Source organism: Rattus norvegicus, chromosome 8 (assembly GCF_021556685.1).
Source record: "Rattus norvegicus strain SHRSP/BbbUtx chromosome 8, alternate assembly SHRSP_T2T, whole genome shotgun sequence".
NCBI classification, from domain to species: Eukaryota; Metazoa; Chordata; class Mammalia; order Rodentia; family Muridae; genus Rattus; species Rattus norvegicus.
In genome coordinates, this window is record NC_141541.1 from 112,670,656 (window position 1) to 112,689,745 (window position 19,090).

Here is a 19,090-nt window from a genome sequence, read left to right on the forward strand (position 1 = left end):
CAGGGTATGTGGGGGTCTTCATAAATGCCCCTGCCTTCACAGCACATGCACTGCCTCACTTCCATGTATGTGTGACCAGCAGGTCTTGCATCATTTGAACTCCAGAGCTAAGAAGCAAATTCAACAGCCTGGTCAGTTTCCAAAGCTCTCCCCAGCAAACCGTTTACCTCAGCTGGACTGTCATGGTTCTACAAGTCTGCTCTTCAATCCAGCTCCTTAAAAGGGTTTCAAGACTGATACAGGCTGTCCTTGAGTTCTCATTAGCCTCTTTCTCTTCAGTGAAGCAGATCCTTTAACCATGCCTATCTTCCTTCTTGTCCCATGCTGCTGGCTACGGCACTGTACATTCTCCGGGGTATCATGCATGCTGCCCACTGTTGTGGGTCATGGGCATTGTAGCAGGTAGGCCTGCTGATTGCCTCCCTCCCTTGGAAGTTTGCACAGCATCTTCTATTTTGTGTTAGATCCTGCTTGGCTCCTCCAAGCCCTGTCTAAAATTCGTGGCGTCTTTAGCAATAGGACTTACCCTCAACCTCTGGGAGGCAACGTAGAGCATCAGCAATGGTTCTATATTTTAGGAATCTTTTGGACTCCCCTGACTCACTTGAAAGGGAGTCTTTTCATGCCTGATACTGGGTGTTTTGTTAGACAGTATGTGGCTTTTCGGAGAAGCATTGTCAGCCCAAGTGATAATAACTTCATTGGAACTGTGCGAGTGTGTGTGCTATGACCTTACCCCTAAACAAAGAACTGTAAGCGACTGAGAATGCGGAGAGTGGGAGAATTAGTCTTCCCCAGGGACGAGCCCCATAGTCAGTTATTTGAGACTGAGTGGCCAGCCCCAGGTACACACAGGTAACAAACCGAGCAGGCTGTATTTCTATAGTTATGCACATATAATGTAACAATAACAAGTAAAGGGAAAAGAGGCCACGAATCTGGGAGGGAGAAAGGTAGGGCCATGTGCAGAATCCAAAGGGAGAAAGAGAGGGAAATGATCTAATTTTATATCCTCATTGAAAAGCTGCTTAGAAGTCAGTCTCAAGGGGTTGGGGATTTAGCTCAGTGGTAGAGCGCTTGCCTAGGAAGCGCAAGGCCCTGGGTTCGGTCCCCAGCTCCGAAAAAGTCTCAAAAGGTTACATTCGATATGATTCCATTGGAACAGCTTTCTTGAAAATCAAAATGAAAGGCGGAGGCCAGATGAGTGGCTGTTGGAAGCCACAGACAGGGACACGGGGCTAGGAAAGTGGCTTTTCGTGGCTGACCAAGGCGGTTTTATTAGAGTGGTACATACATGGATCTGTACATTTGTCACAACACACAACACAAGCTAGAAAAGCTAATTTCCCGAAAACAATCAGTAACAGTGAAGTAATTTTAATAACAATGTCCCTTCCTTCTGAGAGCCTTGGGTGACATGGAGAGGTTGAAGCCAAATTGCCTTTCCTCATAGTCAGAATCGTCAACTTTCAGTTATATCTTTCTGCCCAAAAGATCACCATCTAAGAAAAAAAGGCCCGAGGGCACAGCCAGAAAATAAAGTCTGAAAGCTGAAGTTGCTCATCTGCATCTTGTACAGCTGGGGCCTGAAGGTCTGCCAGGTGACGACGAAAGGCTGTAATTGCAATTCTTCAAAAATTTAATTAACAAATGGATGCAATAATGAGCCGCTTAATTAATGCATACCTAATGAGTTTCTGCACACCCTGCCTTCCGCCAACCCATTTGGCTACACGAGTTGAACTTGTAACTAAATTTCACCTACAACATTAAAGTCACGTGCCTCCCTCTTCCCCTGGTAAGTTCCCAAGCTTTATCAGAATGACCCAGCTGATCAGTGGAACTCCCACTGGACCTTCCTAGGGCCAAGTGTTCGTTCTCGGATATTACTTAAGCCCTACTATTCTGTGCATGGTATTTAAGACATTTCTTTTCTGTTGCCCACATGAAAATGAAAACAGATTTCCCTCTGTCTGTTCATTTTGAGAGGTGTTGGGTTTTACTTCCCCCTAAACGGAACTTTACTGCCCGTAACTGACTAAGTCCAGTGTTGAGAATAAGGAACCGATTTCAGAAGGATCACCTATCCCGCAATAGTGACATAGTGACATAGTTCAACAAGTCCCTTAGTCTATTTGCTGTGCCCTTAGCTTGACCGTGAGAATGCAGATAGGATTACACACGTGTGTGTTTGTCCTTTGCTCTCAGGAGTATAGGGTAAGGGGGATTACGTTACATCTGATACTACCTAGCACAACACTGGGTTCTTCCCCCCCAGGCCATCTTACTGAACTGCCACACACATATGAAATTGATATAAGTAGAGATGTTAACCGCGTGTACATTACCTTTCGTACTGTGACAAAATGTCCTCCAAAGCCAACTAAGGGTGGAGGGTTTGCTCCGGCTCTCAGGTTGAGGCTGCAGCCCATAGGATCCCTGGTGTCTTCAAATCTTGATGACCTTGTTACTTGGGTTTCTGTTGCTATGATAAATGTTATGATCAAAGGCAACTTAGGAGAAAAAGGGGGTAAATTGACCTATACTTCTAGGTCGCACACAGTTTCTCGTTGAGGGAGGTCAGAGCAGGAACTCAAGCAGGTAAGAGGCAAGAGGGACTGGGGCATCTGCCCAGAGGTGGCACTGCTCACAGTATGCTGGGCTCTCCCGCATGAATCAAGAAAATGCCCCACAGGCTTGCCTATAGGACAGGGCGTCTTCTTAACTGAGGTCAGCTCTTTCCAGATGGCCTCCGTTTGTGTCAAGTTGACAAAAATCTAACCGGCACAGTGGACTAGGAAGCCAAGTACACAGGAAGTAGGGCTGGGCTATTAGAACTCAGTGATCAGCTCTTGTGACTCATGCTCCCTAGTGAGGCTGTCCCTCTCTGGGTTTTCATAACCTTCCCGAACAGCAGCATCAGCTGGGCAGATACCGAAACACATGAGCTTCCAGGGTGTGTGTGTGTGTGTGTGTGTGTGTGTGTGTGTGTGTGTGTGTGTGTGTGTTCACATTCAAACCACAACATCCGGAAACCTGAAATACAGCTGAAGTCCAGCTGTAAGACCCCAGATACTACCCTGCCCTGACAAACTGGGAGGCAAGCATCTGGGTCATCCTGTGGTGTTTGAATTCCCTGGTAAACACCAAAGACTTGGTGCCAATTCAAATTTAGATTTAAATGAATGCATTCTTACTGCTAGCAGAAGGAAGCAGCCTTAGAGTCAGACAGCATTCCCGGCAGAAGGGAGTTAAAGGAAGGGTTGCGAATGGTGGGTTTTAAAGGTGGACGTTATGATTATCTATGGGACCTATGGCTGGGCAAGAAAATTGTTATATTACCTCTTCTCATTTCCTGTTGTCTAGCAATGAAAACATCTTTTCATCCCCGGCCCCATGCCAGTAATCAACTTCCCAATAGTGGAAAGCAATTGGTGAAATACCTCCTAGCAGGAACACCGTTATCCTCTGTCTTCTATCTCACCTACAGGCCACCAGGATCTCACTGCCGATCCAGGGCAAAGGTCAGCAGACCTTAAGGGACGCCTAGTACCATATTAAGTTTCTTTAGCCACCACTGGGGAGTTATGTGTAAATTATTACACAGACTTGAGCAAGCACTCTGGGGGGAAGCAGGAAAGAGTGGGTAGTAACACAGTAACACAGCCATCAGCTTGGGGCTGGCTGCCCTGTCCTCATAATCTCTTGTCCTTGCTGGGGGGTGTGAGAAGCTGGGTCTCAATTCCTTACGCTCCTCAGTTCTGCCAATTTTCCTGTAAACTATTGATGGCCTTGTAGATGATTTACTCAAAATATTATTCTTGCTTGAATTCAGTCCTGATGACTGCATGGGATTGTGCTTGGTAATCAGAACTGTGTGATCTGTTGTGGAAAGTCAAAGTCTAAACTAGCCAGGTATGGTATAGCACAGTTTTCATCAAAGCGCTCAGAAAGGCAGAGGCAGACCGATTTCTGTGAGTTCAAGGACAGCCAGCTTTATCTACTGAGCTCTAGGCGAGCCAGGAATACAAAGCGAGACTCTGTCTCAAAACAAAACAAAACAAAACTCTTGTCTCTCTTTTATTTCTTGTCTTTGTATCTTTTTTTTTTTTTAACACCTTCCGCCCTTCCCACTTTGTATTCTCCTTATTTGGCTCAAAAACTTTTTTGTCGTTTTGAGACAGAGTTTCTCTTTGTAGCCCTGACTGTCCTGGAACTCATTTTGTGAGGCTGGCTCGAAACTCTCAATCATTTGATTTTCTTTTTTTTTTTTTTTTTCTTTTTTTTTTTCCGGAGCTGGGGACCGAACCCAGGGCCTTGCGCTTCCTAGGCAAGCGCTCTACCACTGAGCTAAATCCCCAACCCCCTCATTTGATTTTCTTAACCTTTTTGTTTTGTTTTGTTTCATTTTATTTGGTTTGGTTTTCTATATATAATTTTGTTTGAAAACATAAATACGTAATTTTTTAAACAATAGAAATGTATGATTTCTCTTAAAACAATATTTTTGGAAAGACCCAGGCTTATTCCTTTTAAATATGTGTCCATCATTTGGGGATGATAACTCCATTTTTTACTGAAAAAAAAAAACCCTACTCTTAATATATGTTAGTTTTCATATGATTTATACATAGTCCTGAAATTTACTTTTTTTCTCCATGGTTTGTCTTTTCAAGAACCTTCAGCCAGCTGTCCAGCCTGCATCTTATTCTTGAGCTACTACAAATGGAGGCAAACAGTACTGTTACAAAGGGTGCAGTTTGACAATAGATCCCCTAGATCCTAGATGCCACGATTTCTATGTTCTCACCCCAAATCCTATAAACCTAATATTCTATTTACTCAGTGAAAGTGTCATCCAAGTGGGAAAGATAAAGTGCCTTTTACCTCCCTGACCTGAACCTGGAGAGGCCAGGCAGTCTGTGTAGGAAGCAGGAAGAATGAGCACACAGGACTGGGAAGAAGGGTCACTGATGGGAGAGACAACGTCTGTCTCCTCTCAGGGAGAACCCACTTCCCTTCTACCCTTGTTGGGTGTTCAGGCCCTGACTGAACCGTCATTTCTGAAGACTCCCTGGTCATAGCAGCCTGTTTGACTTGGGAGACATCTCTCTGTCAGCCTCAAGATGGATGAAATTTGTGCCTGGGGGTGACAAGTCCCTTCTGTAATTATAAGAGAGCAGTTGGTATGTAAAGGAAATGAAAAAAAAATCACTATGGTTACTCTGTTGGACATCATCCCTTATTATCAGCAAGAAAACAAGGCTTTCTACAGCCAACCATGGGTTTTCGTTCTCCTTCCCTCTCTGCTAGATCCTTAAAGTGGCCTGACGTGCCTGCTCTATAGACTGTTTTGGTTTTTTTTTTAAGTATTTATTTTTATTTATATGAGCATACTGTAGTTGTCTTCAGACACACCAGAAAAGGGCATCTGATCCCATTACAGATGGTTATGAGCTACCATGTGGTTGCTGGGAATTGAACTCAGGACCTCTGGAAGAGCAGTCAGTGCTCTTAACCACTGAGCCATCTCTCCAGCCCTAGACTGTCTTTACATGTTAAGTTAATGAACTTCCTTGAAGTTTCTGACAGCAGCTGACCTCCTGCTGAGATGCATTTACTCTTTAAGGCAATGATACGCTCTCTCAGAAACAGACCCTCAATCAAAACAATGGTTTTAATGAGATCGCTGGTGTCCCCACTGCTCCTTCAAGGGAAACTCTATCATTTTAATAACGGTTGTCACTTTAAGATAGGGGAAAGATTGAAATCCACTCTTGAGAGTATGTAGAGAGCTAATGAAAAATCACATCTCATGTTTGTTTAACAATAAAATTCAGAATGATAATGGTTTTTGGTAGGCGATGATAAATTCCTGACATCCTTCACTGAATATTTAATAAAATATTATTACTTTAATAATAATAATATATTGCTTCCTAGGGCCCAGGGCTATTCCTGTTATTTGTAAGTACTAGCTTGTGCATTCCTAACACTCTGAATATGAACTACTGCTGCCCGCAATTTATAGACAAGAGGACTTGGATAGGAAATGTAAGTAACTGTCCTAAGGTCTATGGGCAGTAAGAGTCCAAGCTGAGATGTCTTCAAGCTGAGATGTCTTCATGCATTTGGCCTAACTACCTTTTTCTCTTCCATTCTCCTTGTAAGTGTCTTTGATTTGTTTTTTTTTTTTTTTTTGTGTTGGCAAAACAAAACACTGGGGGCAGAACAATTCATAAAGAGTTTATTTGGTTCACAGTTCTGAAAGTTTAAGGTCATGTGCCAACATCTGCTCTAGTGAGGGCCGCTGGCGGGGCTTCAGGTAGAGGCAGAAGAAAGAAAGGGAGAGAGGGAGAGGGGGAAGGAGGGAGGGGGAAGGGGAAGGATAGAGAAAGGGGGGGAGGAGAGGGAGAAGGGAGAGGGAGACATAGAGACATGAGAGGGACTGTTTATAATAATAACAACAACCCATCATCTTGGTGTCCAACCCAGTCCTGGAAAAGCAAGAACTCACAAGGGGAAACAACTGATTCCTTTTGTCTTGATGTTTTTCTGTTGCTATGATGCAGTGCTCTGAGAAAAGTCCCATAAGTGACAAAGGGTTTGTTGTGGCTCAAGGGCAAAGCCCTCCCTGGCAGGGTAGGCAAGGACTTGAGGTAGCTGGTCACATCGCATCCAGTCAGGAAGCAGGGAGACAGGAACGAGTGCATTTCAGTGCTCAACTCATTTCCCCCATTTGACCAAGTGTGGGATCCCTGCCCAAGGAAAGGTCCCAACCACCGCTAAGATGGCCTCTCTACATCAGTTCACATAACCAGGGGACTCCCCTATGGACGTGGCCGGAGGCCCATCTCTGAGACGATTCTAGATTCTGAGGAGGTGACAACACCAACCTTTTAATGACCTAGTGATCTCTGAAAGGCTCCTGCCAGGGTGGTTACACTGGGAGCCAAGTTCCCATACAAGCTTAAACGTGACAAACTACATTCAAATCACAGCTGCAAAAGTACTTAACGCATTACCAACACGGAGATCCAAGTGTTGAGAAGAACGGTCCCTCAGGAGCACAAACCTGAGGACAGGATCCGTGCTTTCAAAAGAGCCAGGTGGGGTGTCCGTGTCTGTAATCCCAGAACTCCCAAGGCAAGATGGGAGATGGAGACCGAAGGCTCGCCCAGAAGCTCGCGGGTGTGCACTCGGACACACACACACACACACACACACACACACACACACACACAAATAATGCCAGTTTTTAAAAGAGGACTCAATCTTCACCAAGAACAGTTACAGTTACAGAAGTACTTGGCAATAAATCTATATTAAATTCAAAGAGGGCGGGAGACGTGCAGATTTTATTTCCCCTTCAATGTATGTATTTTTGTTGTACCTCTTTCTGAGACATGAAACCTGGAAAGAAATGTCAATAACACACCATTTGGACGATGTAACAACCAAGGGTCACATATTGTCGCTTGGCTTTTGATTTCATGGGGGAATACCAAAGCTACCTTTAGATTTTTCAGGACAGTTGTTGTCTTAACCATTTTATTACATCATAAATTTATTTTTCATGTGACTGGGCCCAGAAATCATCACGGTAAACAATTCCTGTTCATCTAGTTATAAAGTGAACCGTGCGGGAAGTCACGATGGATTTTCTTGAGCCCTCATTGCTTTTTGCTTTCAGAACCATTTTACCTTGAAAAAGCATCCCCTCTGCTTCTGTTCCAGGTTTCCTTACTAAGACACAAAGGGGAATTAGTTCATTCCATGTGGGATAAGTTGGAAGAGGTCTTGGCTATTACCTGTCGTGGTGGCTATTCGCAGTTGTCAACTTGACTACATCTGGAATGAACTACAATACAGAATTGGAGGGCTCACTTGTGATCCTGGTCTTGAGGCTGGAAGACACAAGTTTCTGACCTGGATCTTGACATGGAGATCTTGAGGTACAGTGGCCATGAAAAGCTTAGGCCCAGGCAAGGTAGTACACACCTTGAATCTCAGGAGACTGAGGCAAGGAGATTTCTGAGTTCAAGGTCAGCCTGGGATAAAGAAAGTCCCAGATCCAAGTAGAGTGGTACACACCTTCTGCTGGAGGCCTACATCAGGACAGTGGAGGGAGATTCTTCTTCTTCGACAGCTTGCACTTACTTGCCAGCATCTGTTGGAACCTCTTTCTTCAGAAGACCAGCTTAAACAACCTACCTCGTAGGACTGAACAATTACCAGATTCTTGGACTTCCCATCCATAGCTGCCCATTGTTGGGTTAGTTGGACTACACAGTTCTGTAACTCTAGTGAACCCCGACTAATATACCTGTAGTACAGGCTTACAAATGAAACATTTCAGATAATCTTTCATCAGTTTGACCAAAGATTAAAAAAAAATGAAGACACAGGGTAAAGATCATCTGCTGTGTTTGCTTTACTTTGGTTTATTGTGGTTCTGGGGATGGAACTCAGGGCTTGTCTATGCTAGGCAGGCATTTCGTCAGAGAGCTGTTTCCCCGTCCTAAAGATGATGTCTGTTTCTTCACAATACCCAAAAGCTTATTTTATAAATAAAGGATGTGTTTTCTCTGCTTTAAAAAGATTAGGCTGTCATCTAATGGCCTAGGCCAGAACTATTCAGTATGGGAGCCACCAGGGACTCCCAAGTCCTCAAAGGTGGCTACTCCAACTTGGAACAAAACATCACATCACATTTTTGAATACTTAGTATGAAAATTGCCTTAAAATATTCCATGAACACTTTTTCCTGAAATGTTATCTTACATGCATTACATTAAATAAAAATTTTATGTTAGAATTCATTTCATTTTAAAAAAAAGCTTAACATTACAAATGTGTCTGTGGACCATTTAAGACCACGAGTGTGACTCTTTGTGTCTCTTAGCCCTATCTAGGGGGCCAACATTTCACTATTGCTCCTGTGGTCTTTTGTAGAGGGGTTTGAAAGAGAAAGCAGTTATAATTTGGCTTTAAAAAAAAAAACCAGAAGCCTCCATGACTGTGAGGAATCAATGCTAACAATATTAGAGCAAGATAGAAAGAGGGCAGGGAGTTGAGAAAATGGGAAACACAAGTAAATCCAGGGAAGAAATGTATAAAAAGCTGCTGAGTGAAGAAATGTCAGTCTCCATATAAAAGCTGTCCAGTGAATGCCAGTCGGAGCCTCACGTATGCCATTTCTTAAGCAGTAGGATTTTTTTTTCCACAAGTTTCCCAATTCTCTGTGCTATGCCATCAAAGCACAGGATAACCTAGCTCTCTCTCTCTCTGTCTCTGTTTTCCTGTATATGCATCACTGGTGGTTTTTATAATTACTATCAACAAGTTAGTGATTGCTACATGGCAGTGCTATGCAAAGGCTTCTCAAATGATAAGGAACACACATCACAACAGAGGTGATCGCAGCTCTAGTGATGCTCTTGCAACAATATCACCATGGCAACCAGAATGGTCACATTGGTCCCATCTACCAAGCGGTTATCAGTACCAGGAGTTCACATCCCCTCTTGTTGAAGTTGCTTATTTTCTTTTTCCTTTTTTCGGAGCTGGGGATTGAACCCAGGGCCTTGCACTTGCTAGGCAAGCGCTCTACCGATGAGCTAAATCCCCAACCTCGAAGTTGCTTATTTTCTGAGACACCCTACAGTTCGTTTGTGTGCTTTGCACAATCCCTATAGAGCATTTGTCACTTGGGATTCTGCCACGGCGTATGAAAACTGGCTATGGTATTTACCAATGGAAGAAGATAAAGGACATAGTGATGGTAAGCTTGAGAGCTCTCTATACAGTAATCAAAGAGATGGTAGGTCCTGGGGATTGGGCAAATGGGTAGGTGGGTAAGAGCCCTTGCTGTCCAAGCATGAGGACCCAAGTTCAGGTCCCAAGCACCTATGTCAAAAGTTGAGTGTGGCCCTGTGTCCCTGTAACCTCAGTGTTGTGGAGACAAGCCAGAAGGATCACTGGGGCTTGCTGGATGTCAGAATAGCTCTGGGTTCAGTGAGAGGTCTTGTTTCAAGGTAATAAGAAAAATAATAGAGCAGGGCGTGTGACATCCTCCTTTGTTCTCTGAGCACGTGTGAGAAGACAGCACACACACATGTGTGCTCATATCACATGCATACTCACATAAATACATGCATGAGAGAGAGAGAGAGAGAGAGAGAGAGAGAGAGAGAGAGAGAGAGAGCTCTTTGAGTTTTGTTTTCAATGACTCTGGCTCACTGAGAATGATATTAAAAGTACAGGCTATAGACATGAGCGAGTCGTATTTAACCTGTGGGCCTCGAGGGATGGGGTGAGGATCTGTGTGGAGAGCAGAGTTCCGTGCTGGGAGTCAAAGGTCCCAGCACCCCACATCTAGACAGTCCTGCAAGGTGAATTCTGAGTATGGTGTTGGGAGCTTGAACTTCTCAGTCTGTCCTCAGAAGAGCACATGTGAGTGGAGAAGCACGGTCAGAGGAGAGAGGTCCTTCTCTAACCCCGCCCACCAGGCATATTTTGAAATCTGGACAACCCCAAGGAAGTAGGGCAACCTACTGAGGAACAAGATCAAGCTTATCACCAGCCGAATGCTTGTGTGTCTGGAGCAGATTGTCACGGTATAAAGTACATTTTGGTCTTTTTCCTACTGACTTCATGGGTGGTGCTCGTCATGGAAGCGTTTGATGGGACCATGACTCATACTTGGTGGAAGCAGAATAAAGCTGTTCACCGAGAATGAAATCTAGACGCGACTTCTGCATTCATCTTGTTTGGAGTTTTCTACTTTAGAAGAAGAAATAGGATTTAAGCCCGTAGGTTGTCATTCTCACGGGATCTTTACTTTCTGTGTTGACACTTACAAAAGTCATAGAGGACTAAGGGCGTAGTTCACATAGAGTACTCTCTGCGCTTGCAGGGGACCCAGGGGGTTTGCATTCCAGCACTACAGTAAAAATTAAATAAGTTAAAAAAAAAACTATCATTTCATAGCGACCATGAAGAGATATAATTTAAAAGTGAATGTGATAGCAGCTGCATGAAAATAAGGCAGTGAGGGGGGTGGGGGTGGGGGGGGTGAACTTATCTTACTGGTTTTCCAGTTATTTCTCTGTATGGAAACTGAGAGGAAATGACCTGAACGGTGCTTAAGGTGAATGATGCTACAGTTCACCTAAAGACATTTTGAATATGGATGTGTGTGTATGTGTGTTAGATGTACACACAGAAGTTTGTCAGTTATGAAACTCTGGGTTTGAATTGCCTTTCAGAGAGAGAGACAGAGAGAGACAGAGGGGGGAGGGAGGGAGGGGGGAGGAGGGAGGGAAAGAGAGAGGGAGGGAAAGGGAGGGAGAGAGGGAGGGAGGGAGAGAGGGAGGAAGAGAGGCATATTGAATAACTAAAGTCATTTTTCTGCGGACCCTCCACTTCTACACTAACATTCCGAGTTACTTGGTATGTTCTAATCGACATCTTGGTCCCACTTTCTCTCCCTTTTCTCTTCGTAGTCACAAGGTGTGTGGGAAAGAATTTGGCTTCTTATTTCTCTCGGGACCTCTGTGTGAGAGGACGGAGGCGTCCCTTGCAAAAGAGACCTACCCTAGCCCTGTGAGCAGCCCACACCACAGCTATGTGGCAAGGAGACAGAACTAACGTGCCAGCTCTGCACTCACCCTGAGGCGGTGAGCTCACACCATCTCTAGACAAGTTCTAAACGGAGGGCATGGGCAGGACAGAGCCCGCGTGGCGGAAGAGCTTCCTGCCGGTGCTGCTTCACGGAGACACATCACCGGAAGTCGGCTGTCTGATCAGATGTTCCGATACACGTCTCTCTGCCAGCAGGGTCCGTGGCGGATGAGAACAAGCAGCAATATCACCAGGATCCCGGTTACCAGGCAAAACGTAGTGGCAAGGATGACCCTCAGCACTGCGGAACGAGAAATACACGTGAAATTGATGCGTCAAGAACCCGTGAAGACAAACAACAACAAACTCTGAGAGAAGACGAAAGTCATATCCCATTGTTGACTTTTGGCCTTAACTTAAAAATGAAAAAATGCTTTATTTCATGTACAGAAATATAGTTTATATAACTTGTGCCTTCTTTGTCCTGGTTTTTTGTTTATTTGTTTGTTTTTGGAGACAGGGTCTCACACAGCCCAGAGGGGCCTTGAACTCTCTATGTAGCCAAAGGTGAGCTAGCTTCAACTCTTCATCCTCCTGCCTCTCAACCTCCCAAGTGCTGAGATTACGGGTGCTGAGATGCCGTCCTGGCCACCTTTCCTGCCTTGATTGTAAATTCTAGAGGAATTTCTGAAGTAGCTTTGGATTCGGTAAAGTGTGGTGGGCAGATCACGGGGCTGGGGTGGGGGAGGTGCATGACCTTTGACATTTGGCCTCAGCTCTCTACCACAAAGGGAAGGAGACTGATGGAAATATCTCCAAGGTCACCTCGTAATGATAACTTCTTTCATGCCTCCCCCCTTCCCTTCTTCCCTCCCCCTTGCCCCCCCTCCCCTCCATGGAATGGACTCCAACTTGCAATCCTACTGCCTCAGCTTCCACAGTGAATTTTATGCATTTTTGTACGGTTAAATCATCAAGTGGATCTGCTCACAAGTTCAGAGGAAAATCTGAACAATTCAAGCAATTGACGAAAAGAGGTGGAATCATCCCATTTTTTAAAAATTGATTTTTCAAAAACCAGGTCTTATGGAGAAACTGAGCCTAGGTTGACTTTGGGGAGCATTTGTGTGTGTGTGTGTGTGTGTGTGTGTGTGTGTGTGTGTGTGTGTGTAAGCATGTAGTAGTATGGATCCATGATTATTGAAAAAGTTCTCTTGATAATGGTACCCATGGCTCATCTGTAGAACTACTGCGTCAGGAACATAGATGAAAACCACTGATTTAGCCTGACCTTATCCCAGAGGGAGGAAAGAAAGAAGCAGAGATCATTTGGTCAAAGCTCAGCAGATAGTTTTATGGTCGTAGAAGCACAGGATCTTATCAGTCTCGTGATTTCAAATCCATCTATATGATGAGTATGACTTCTGAATTTACCCTCACGGCCAGCTACGACATTTTGCTTAAGCTTGACTTGTATCCAGTGTGTACTTGGCATGTAGTAGTCTCCCCTACCTATGGATTCACTTTCTGTCAGTTACTGGTGGTAGTCAACCATTGTATGAATATATCAATGGGAAATTACAGAAATAAAAGAATCCTAAATTTTAAACTCTACACCTTCCTGAGAAACATGATGGTGTCTCATGCTGTCCCTTCCTATCCCGCCCATGGCATGAAGCAAGTCATCCTTTGTCAGTCAAGCCTATGTTCCATGTCCTACCGACCAATCACACCATAGCACTTTGCTTACCAGGCATTTGTCACGTATTTCAGTGCTTGTGTTCAAGTCACCCTTATTTTACTCAATAATGGTTAAAGATACAAGAGTTGTGATGCCGGAAATTGGACCCATGAAGAGGAGCTGTAGTATATTTTCCTTCATTGAAGGATGAAAAATATACAATGGAGACAGAGAGATCGAGGCTGAGACAGACAGAGACAGAGAGACCATTTATACACCCTTCATTGGATTCATTAATTTCTAATTCATTTAAATAGTTGTTCTGCTTTTGCTTTGTTTTTGAAAACATGACTCATGTGGCCCAGGTGGGTAGGAACTTGCTATGTGGCAGCCACGGAAGATCTTGAGCTTCTGATCCCCCTGCCTCCATCTTGCAAGATTATAGAGGTGCATCATCACACTGGGGTTTATGGGGTCCTGGGGATTGAACCCTTGAGTGTGCTAGGCAGGTAAGTGTCCTAGCAGTTGGGCTACATCTTCAATCTTGTTGTATTTTCTTAATGGCTGTTCTTGTCCATCTCTAACCCTGCCTAATCTATGCATTAAACTTTATCATGGGTGTATATGTGCAGGGAAAAGTGTTGTATGTACAGGTTGAACACTCTCTGCTATGTCAAGCATCTGCAGGGATCTTGGCACGTGGGCTCTTGAATAATAGAGGGTACGGATTCCTCTGGACATTCAACAGGCATTTCAGCCTTAAGTTCAAAAGAGAACACCCAAGCCTCCTCCACCCAGATCTGATTTTCTCATAGCTAACTTCTGTTGGCTGGGGAGGGTGGAGTGTGGGGTAAAATGAATCTTCCGTGATTCCCTTATTTTCTAAATAATCTACACCTGACCTTGTCAGGAAAGCCTGTCAGTTCTACTGGGGAAAAAAACCCCCAGAAACCAATGTCTCTCTCCATCTCTGCCACCATCTGCTTTGAGCTGGCCTCATTTGCCAGGACCACTGTTATGGACTCTTTACCTATCCCCGGCTTCTATTCTTGCTATTCTATTCACAATCTGTTTTAAGTACAGCAGCCAAATGTTTACAAGTCAAATCCTGTCATTTGGCTCCTTCAGGTGACATGAGCTATGGATGGATACTCATGTCCATCAGAGCAGAAGCTGAGGTCCTGATGATGACTCTTCCAGGCACACCGCCCCTCAAACATCCCTCAGCATCCCCGCTCAGTGCTATTGCTTGGGCTTTTAGCACTGCTGGAATGCTCATCCCACAGACGCCCAGATGGAGTACTTGTCTCAAGTCTTTGCACAAGTCTGCTCTTTTCAATGAAGTCTTCCCTTTTCAAAGTACATCCACCATCCTCCACTCCCTTCCGCCCACAAGGGAGTCTTTCAAAAATACTTACTACATGTATTATGTATTATTTGTCTCTCATTTCTTCTAATTGACTATATATACATTTCAGGATACAAGAATTGTACCAATTCATATCTATGGGCCATAGATCAGTACCTGGGGCATGGGTGTTAATATATTAACACTAAAACGAATGACTAAAGTGAGGGTGTGGCCCAACTGGCAGAGTGGTCACCTATCATGAGCAAAGCCTGGGTTTGAGTCCCAATACTGCATACATTGGGTAGGGGTGGGTGGGGCCAGGAGGGTCAGAAGTTCAGGGACATTCCTCAGTTACATAGGGAATTTGAGGCCACCCTGAGATACACAAAACCACGTCTCAGACACAAAACAACCTGCCCTCCCCCACAAAGCCACCAAAAACAATGACTTAGGATTCATAAACTGTCAACTTTTAGTTTAGTGTTTTCCCATGGTCTGGATGATATTTAGTGCCATGAAAAATCTAATTTGGGGGAAGTTAAATCCAAACAGACAGTTTATTAGAACTGTGCATGGAGCTAGGATAAAGTTGGAAAGAACCAAATAGAATAGAAGAACAGAAAGAAGAGACTAGATAGAAATAAGGAAGAGAGATAGATACTGATGATTCGCACCTTGCTGCTACACACACACACACACACACACACACACACACTCACACACACACACCTTAGATGTCTTAAAAGACTAATCTTAGATGTCTTAAAAGACTCAATTTTTGTAACTGGAGAGATGGCTCAGAGGTTAAGAGTACTGCTTGGTCTTCAAGAGGATCCAGGTTCAATTCCCAGCACCCACATGGCAACTCACCACTGTCTGTAACTCCCGTTCCAGGGAGTTTACTCTTACACAGACATACATGCAGGCCAATAAACCACCAATGCACATAAAACAAAAATAAATAGATAAATAAAGAATCTATTTTCATGGGGCTGGGAATGATGACACCAGCCTATACTCCTATCATTTAGAATGCTAACTTAGAAGGGTTTTAAGCTCCTGTCTAGCCTGGGCTATTAGAGTGAGTCCCTGGAAAGGTAAATTAATTTCCATGGTTGTTTTTCTGAATTTAGAAATTTAATTTCTAATTATCCACTTAATTTTGCCTATGCTACCATAGCAGTCCCGTGAAACAAGCACCCCCACCCAGACCTTCATGCAGTGAGCCCACATCCTGTGCCAGGCGGGCTTTGGGAGGTGCGGGGATTCCATAAGCTCTGCTCCTGAGAAACCCGGCATGTGACAGGAGAACCAGATAGACAAGTCTGTGACAAGGTGACACACTGAAGTGGAGATTTTACCAATGCCGTTCCAACAGAGAAAAGTGCAATCAGTGGATTACGTACAATTTGCAAAAAGGGGGAAAATTGGAAAAGCCCATGAGATCTGAGATGGCCCAGGAGAGGAATAGGACTTGACATGGGACAGAAATTGTCACCCAGGGTGTGTTTGGGACACAATGAGTAGTTATATGTGGGTGGCACACAGGAGTCAGGGTTGGGGTTAAGACTTGATGTGCATACTGGGGCCCAGTTTTTATGCCTCCCGTTTAGTCTTGCTTGGAAGCACGCACAAATGACCAGCAATTAAGATACCTGAAAGGCAGACACTCTAGTCTATGTTTAAGAAAATGAACTAGGGATGTCGTGATGGTGGCGAACTGGAATTGCAGGGGTGGTGGGGACACGGAGGAGGGAACTAGAATGCTGATCGATCTTCTGACTGACTTGGAAAGTGTTGGTGACAGAGTAGACACCCTGGTCAAGAGTAAAGAGATAAGTGTGACATAATCTCATGGGTTTGTGCTGTGACTGGAGAGGGACGCCACGAAAAAGGACTGGTACAGACGCTAGAAGGAAATGACCTTTATTTTCAAAGTGGGTCGAGATGAGCTCTTCGGTGGACAGATGTGACCAAGGGGTAGCTGCAAATAACGGGTCTATGATTCTTCACTTAGATGTGGCACTAAGGATTGTAGAGGTGATAGCAGCTACAGGATGTCATTATTTAAAGGGTTGGTGGAAGGAATCTAATCAGGAAGAAGCTAGACAGGGGCTCAAGAGGACAAACACCAAAAACAACAACAAAAAAACCCAACCTGCCAAACCAAAAACAGACAGACAGACAAAAGCCCTCAGGAAAGACAGCTTTGTCCCTTATCATTCCATCTTTCAGTACCGAGTCTTGAACCCAGGGCCTTACACACGCTAGCCAAGCACTCCGCCAATGAGGCGCAGTTCCTCCCTTGAACTCAAGGTCATCCTGCCTCCAACCGCTGAGATTTCAGGTGTGTGCTACCACACCCGGCCTCTCTGTGAAACTTCACACTTCTCAAATTGGAAATGGTCTGCCTGTTTGAACCGTAGGCAACTTTAGACATTTGGCAGAGTTGCATTCTGGGAGCCGAGAAATATGGCAGCCAGTGTTTCTTACTGCAAAGTGAGCTGGTGCGAGCAAGGGCTACAAAGAGACCCCTACCACATGGGAACACACAAAAGCCACTAAAGGAAATGGGCCACACAATCTTTCTTCAGCTGAATCTATAGCCAGGGATGGCTTTGAACTCCTACCTCTGCCTCCCAAGTGCTGGGATTACAGGCGTGCGCCATCACAGCTAGTATCTTTGCAGGGCTGGGAATCAAACCGAGCTGTCCTGCCTGGCCCCAGCACTCACCACTTGAACTGCACCCCCAGCCCACTCTGTCTCTCGTTCTAGGCCTTGATCACTATAGTAGCCTCTTATTCTCCATGACCTCAGCCTCCTTCCTATCTGATCCAGTCTTTCTCTGTAGCCAGGGTCTTCCTAAAATAAGAAGCCAATGGCAGCATCAGTCCTCTGACCAAAGCCTTTCAGTGACCTGGACAGCACAGCTTGACCTAGGAAGCACTGCACACCTACTTCTTCCTAAAATGACATATGGTGTCTTCAGCTTCCTGACCTCTGTACTTTCTCTCTCTCCTTTCTTTAGGACATTGTCTTTCCTGCTCAGCTCCATTCACCTGGCTGGCTCCTTTTCTCCTTTAGGCTTCTGTTTAAACATTACCCCATTGGAGAAACCTCTTGGACCCCCTAAGACTTAGCTAACTGCTTCTGTGGTGTGTCTTCAGTGTTACCTGTGTGTCCTCCATCATGGCACTCCTGTATGGCTAGGGCCTGTTTCTTAACTCTTCCCCTGATGATCTCGTTTGCCTTGGGCATAGACTTGGTTGGCAGGGCACAGACTAGATCATCATTGCCAACGTCACAGTTGCCTCCACTGAGGGCAGAAATAGTCATGGGGCTGAATTACTGCATATCAAGTAATTCTGCAAGTGCCAAGACCATGTCCTGAGGACCTGACGGCAAGGGCAACAGAGTGAGGAAAAGATGCTTTAATCAGCTGGCCTTGTCCTCGAGGGAGGGATGATGCTGGCAGAGACACAATGGAGAAGGGGCTCTTAAATATGACCATGCGAAACAGGTGCTAAGTGACAAAGGGTGGCTTTGCAAATACGGCCGATGACTGGGTCTTTGCAAAGCAGTGGCATTTGAGACTCATTTATAGCTTCTGGCCCTTATTACTGACCAATTAACTTCCATGAGGCAGTCTGGTTTCATCTGGAGAGTCGAATAATTATCCAGTCTGCAAACATCAATTCCAGGGTTGCCAATACCTCATACATGTAGGATACATACATACATACATACATACATACATACATACACACACACACATATAATTTCTGTCTTGCTTTAGGTATCAGCTTTCTCAGAACATGTGTTCTGAATTCAACTGCCGGACCTCCGACCCCTCCACCCCAAGATTGTAATTCAGCAGGTTGATCTTGGACTCCTCTACCTTTTATTTGATAAACCATGTACTAAATTTGCTGCTCTCATTAAAATGACATCCACCCTTACTGCCTTCCATGCTTAGCCTCAGTTGTATGGTACCTATGCTAAGGCAAGTGGTGGCCCAACCAAGTGGCCACTCCCTGTATCTAGAATGTCTTAATTTCTGCCTACCGCTTCTAGCATCCCCCGCTGGGACTTTATTGAACAGTGGTGGAGTCCAGTCCTTTTTCTTGAAGGAGTTCATGTTTAGAGTTTATTTTATCAGAGGCTATCTCGTCCCACAGACTCCTAACAAGCGTTCTGCTAGCTAGAACCAACAGAGTGTTGGCAACTTGAATCAGAATCAACCCCTCTGGTTTGTGTCACTTGCTGATGTCTGTGAGGAGTGGCTCCGACTAATGTCAAGCTTCCAAAGAGAAGTTGTGGAAGTCAGTGTCAGGAAGAGACACAGATGGGGTTGGGGATTTAGCTCAGTGGTAGAGCGCTTGCCTAGCAAGTGCCAAGGCCCTGGGTTCAGTCTCCAGCTCCGAAAAAAAGA

General features: G+C 44.8%; 1 protein-coding gene and 1 long non-coding RNA gene across 7 annotated transcripts in view; both read right to left on the reverse strand.

Annotated features, from left to right (window-relative positions):
- Nucleotides 1-1,251: 1,251 nt before the first annotated feature.
- On the reverse strand, nucleotides 1,252-2,691 carry LOC148004332 (uncharacterized). The gene is made up of 2 exons (XR_015627393.1): nucleotides 2,349-2,691; nucleotides 1,252-1,615 (listed from the first exon to the last, which is right to left on the reverse strand). It is a non-coding gene; the product is annotated as an uncharacterized LOC148004332 (long non-coding RNA).
- A 5,733-nt stretch (nucleotides 2,692-8,424) lies between these two features.
- Nucleotides 8,425-19,090, reverse strand: part of Acp3 (acid phosphatase 3) — a 48,565-nt gene continuing 37,899 nt past the window's right edge. For 5 of the 6 annotated variants that reach the window (XM_087563489.1, XM_087563491.1, XM_087563490.1 and 2 more), the window contains one exon: nucleotides 8,425-11,926. In XM_087563489.1, the coding sequence (XP_087419615.1) occupies nucleotides 11,808-11,926 (119 nt within the window). In that variant the 3' untranslated portion in view covers nucleotides 8,425-11,807. 6 annotated transcript variants of the gene reach the window in all.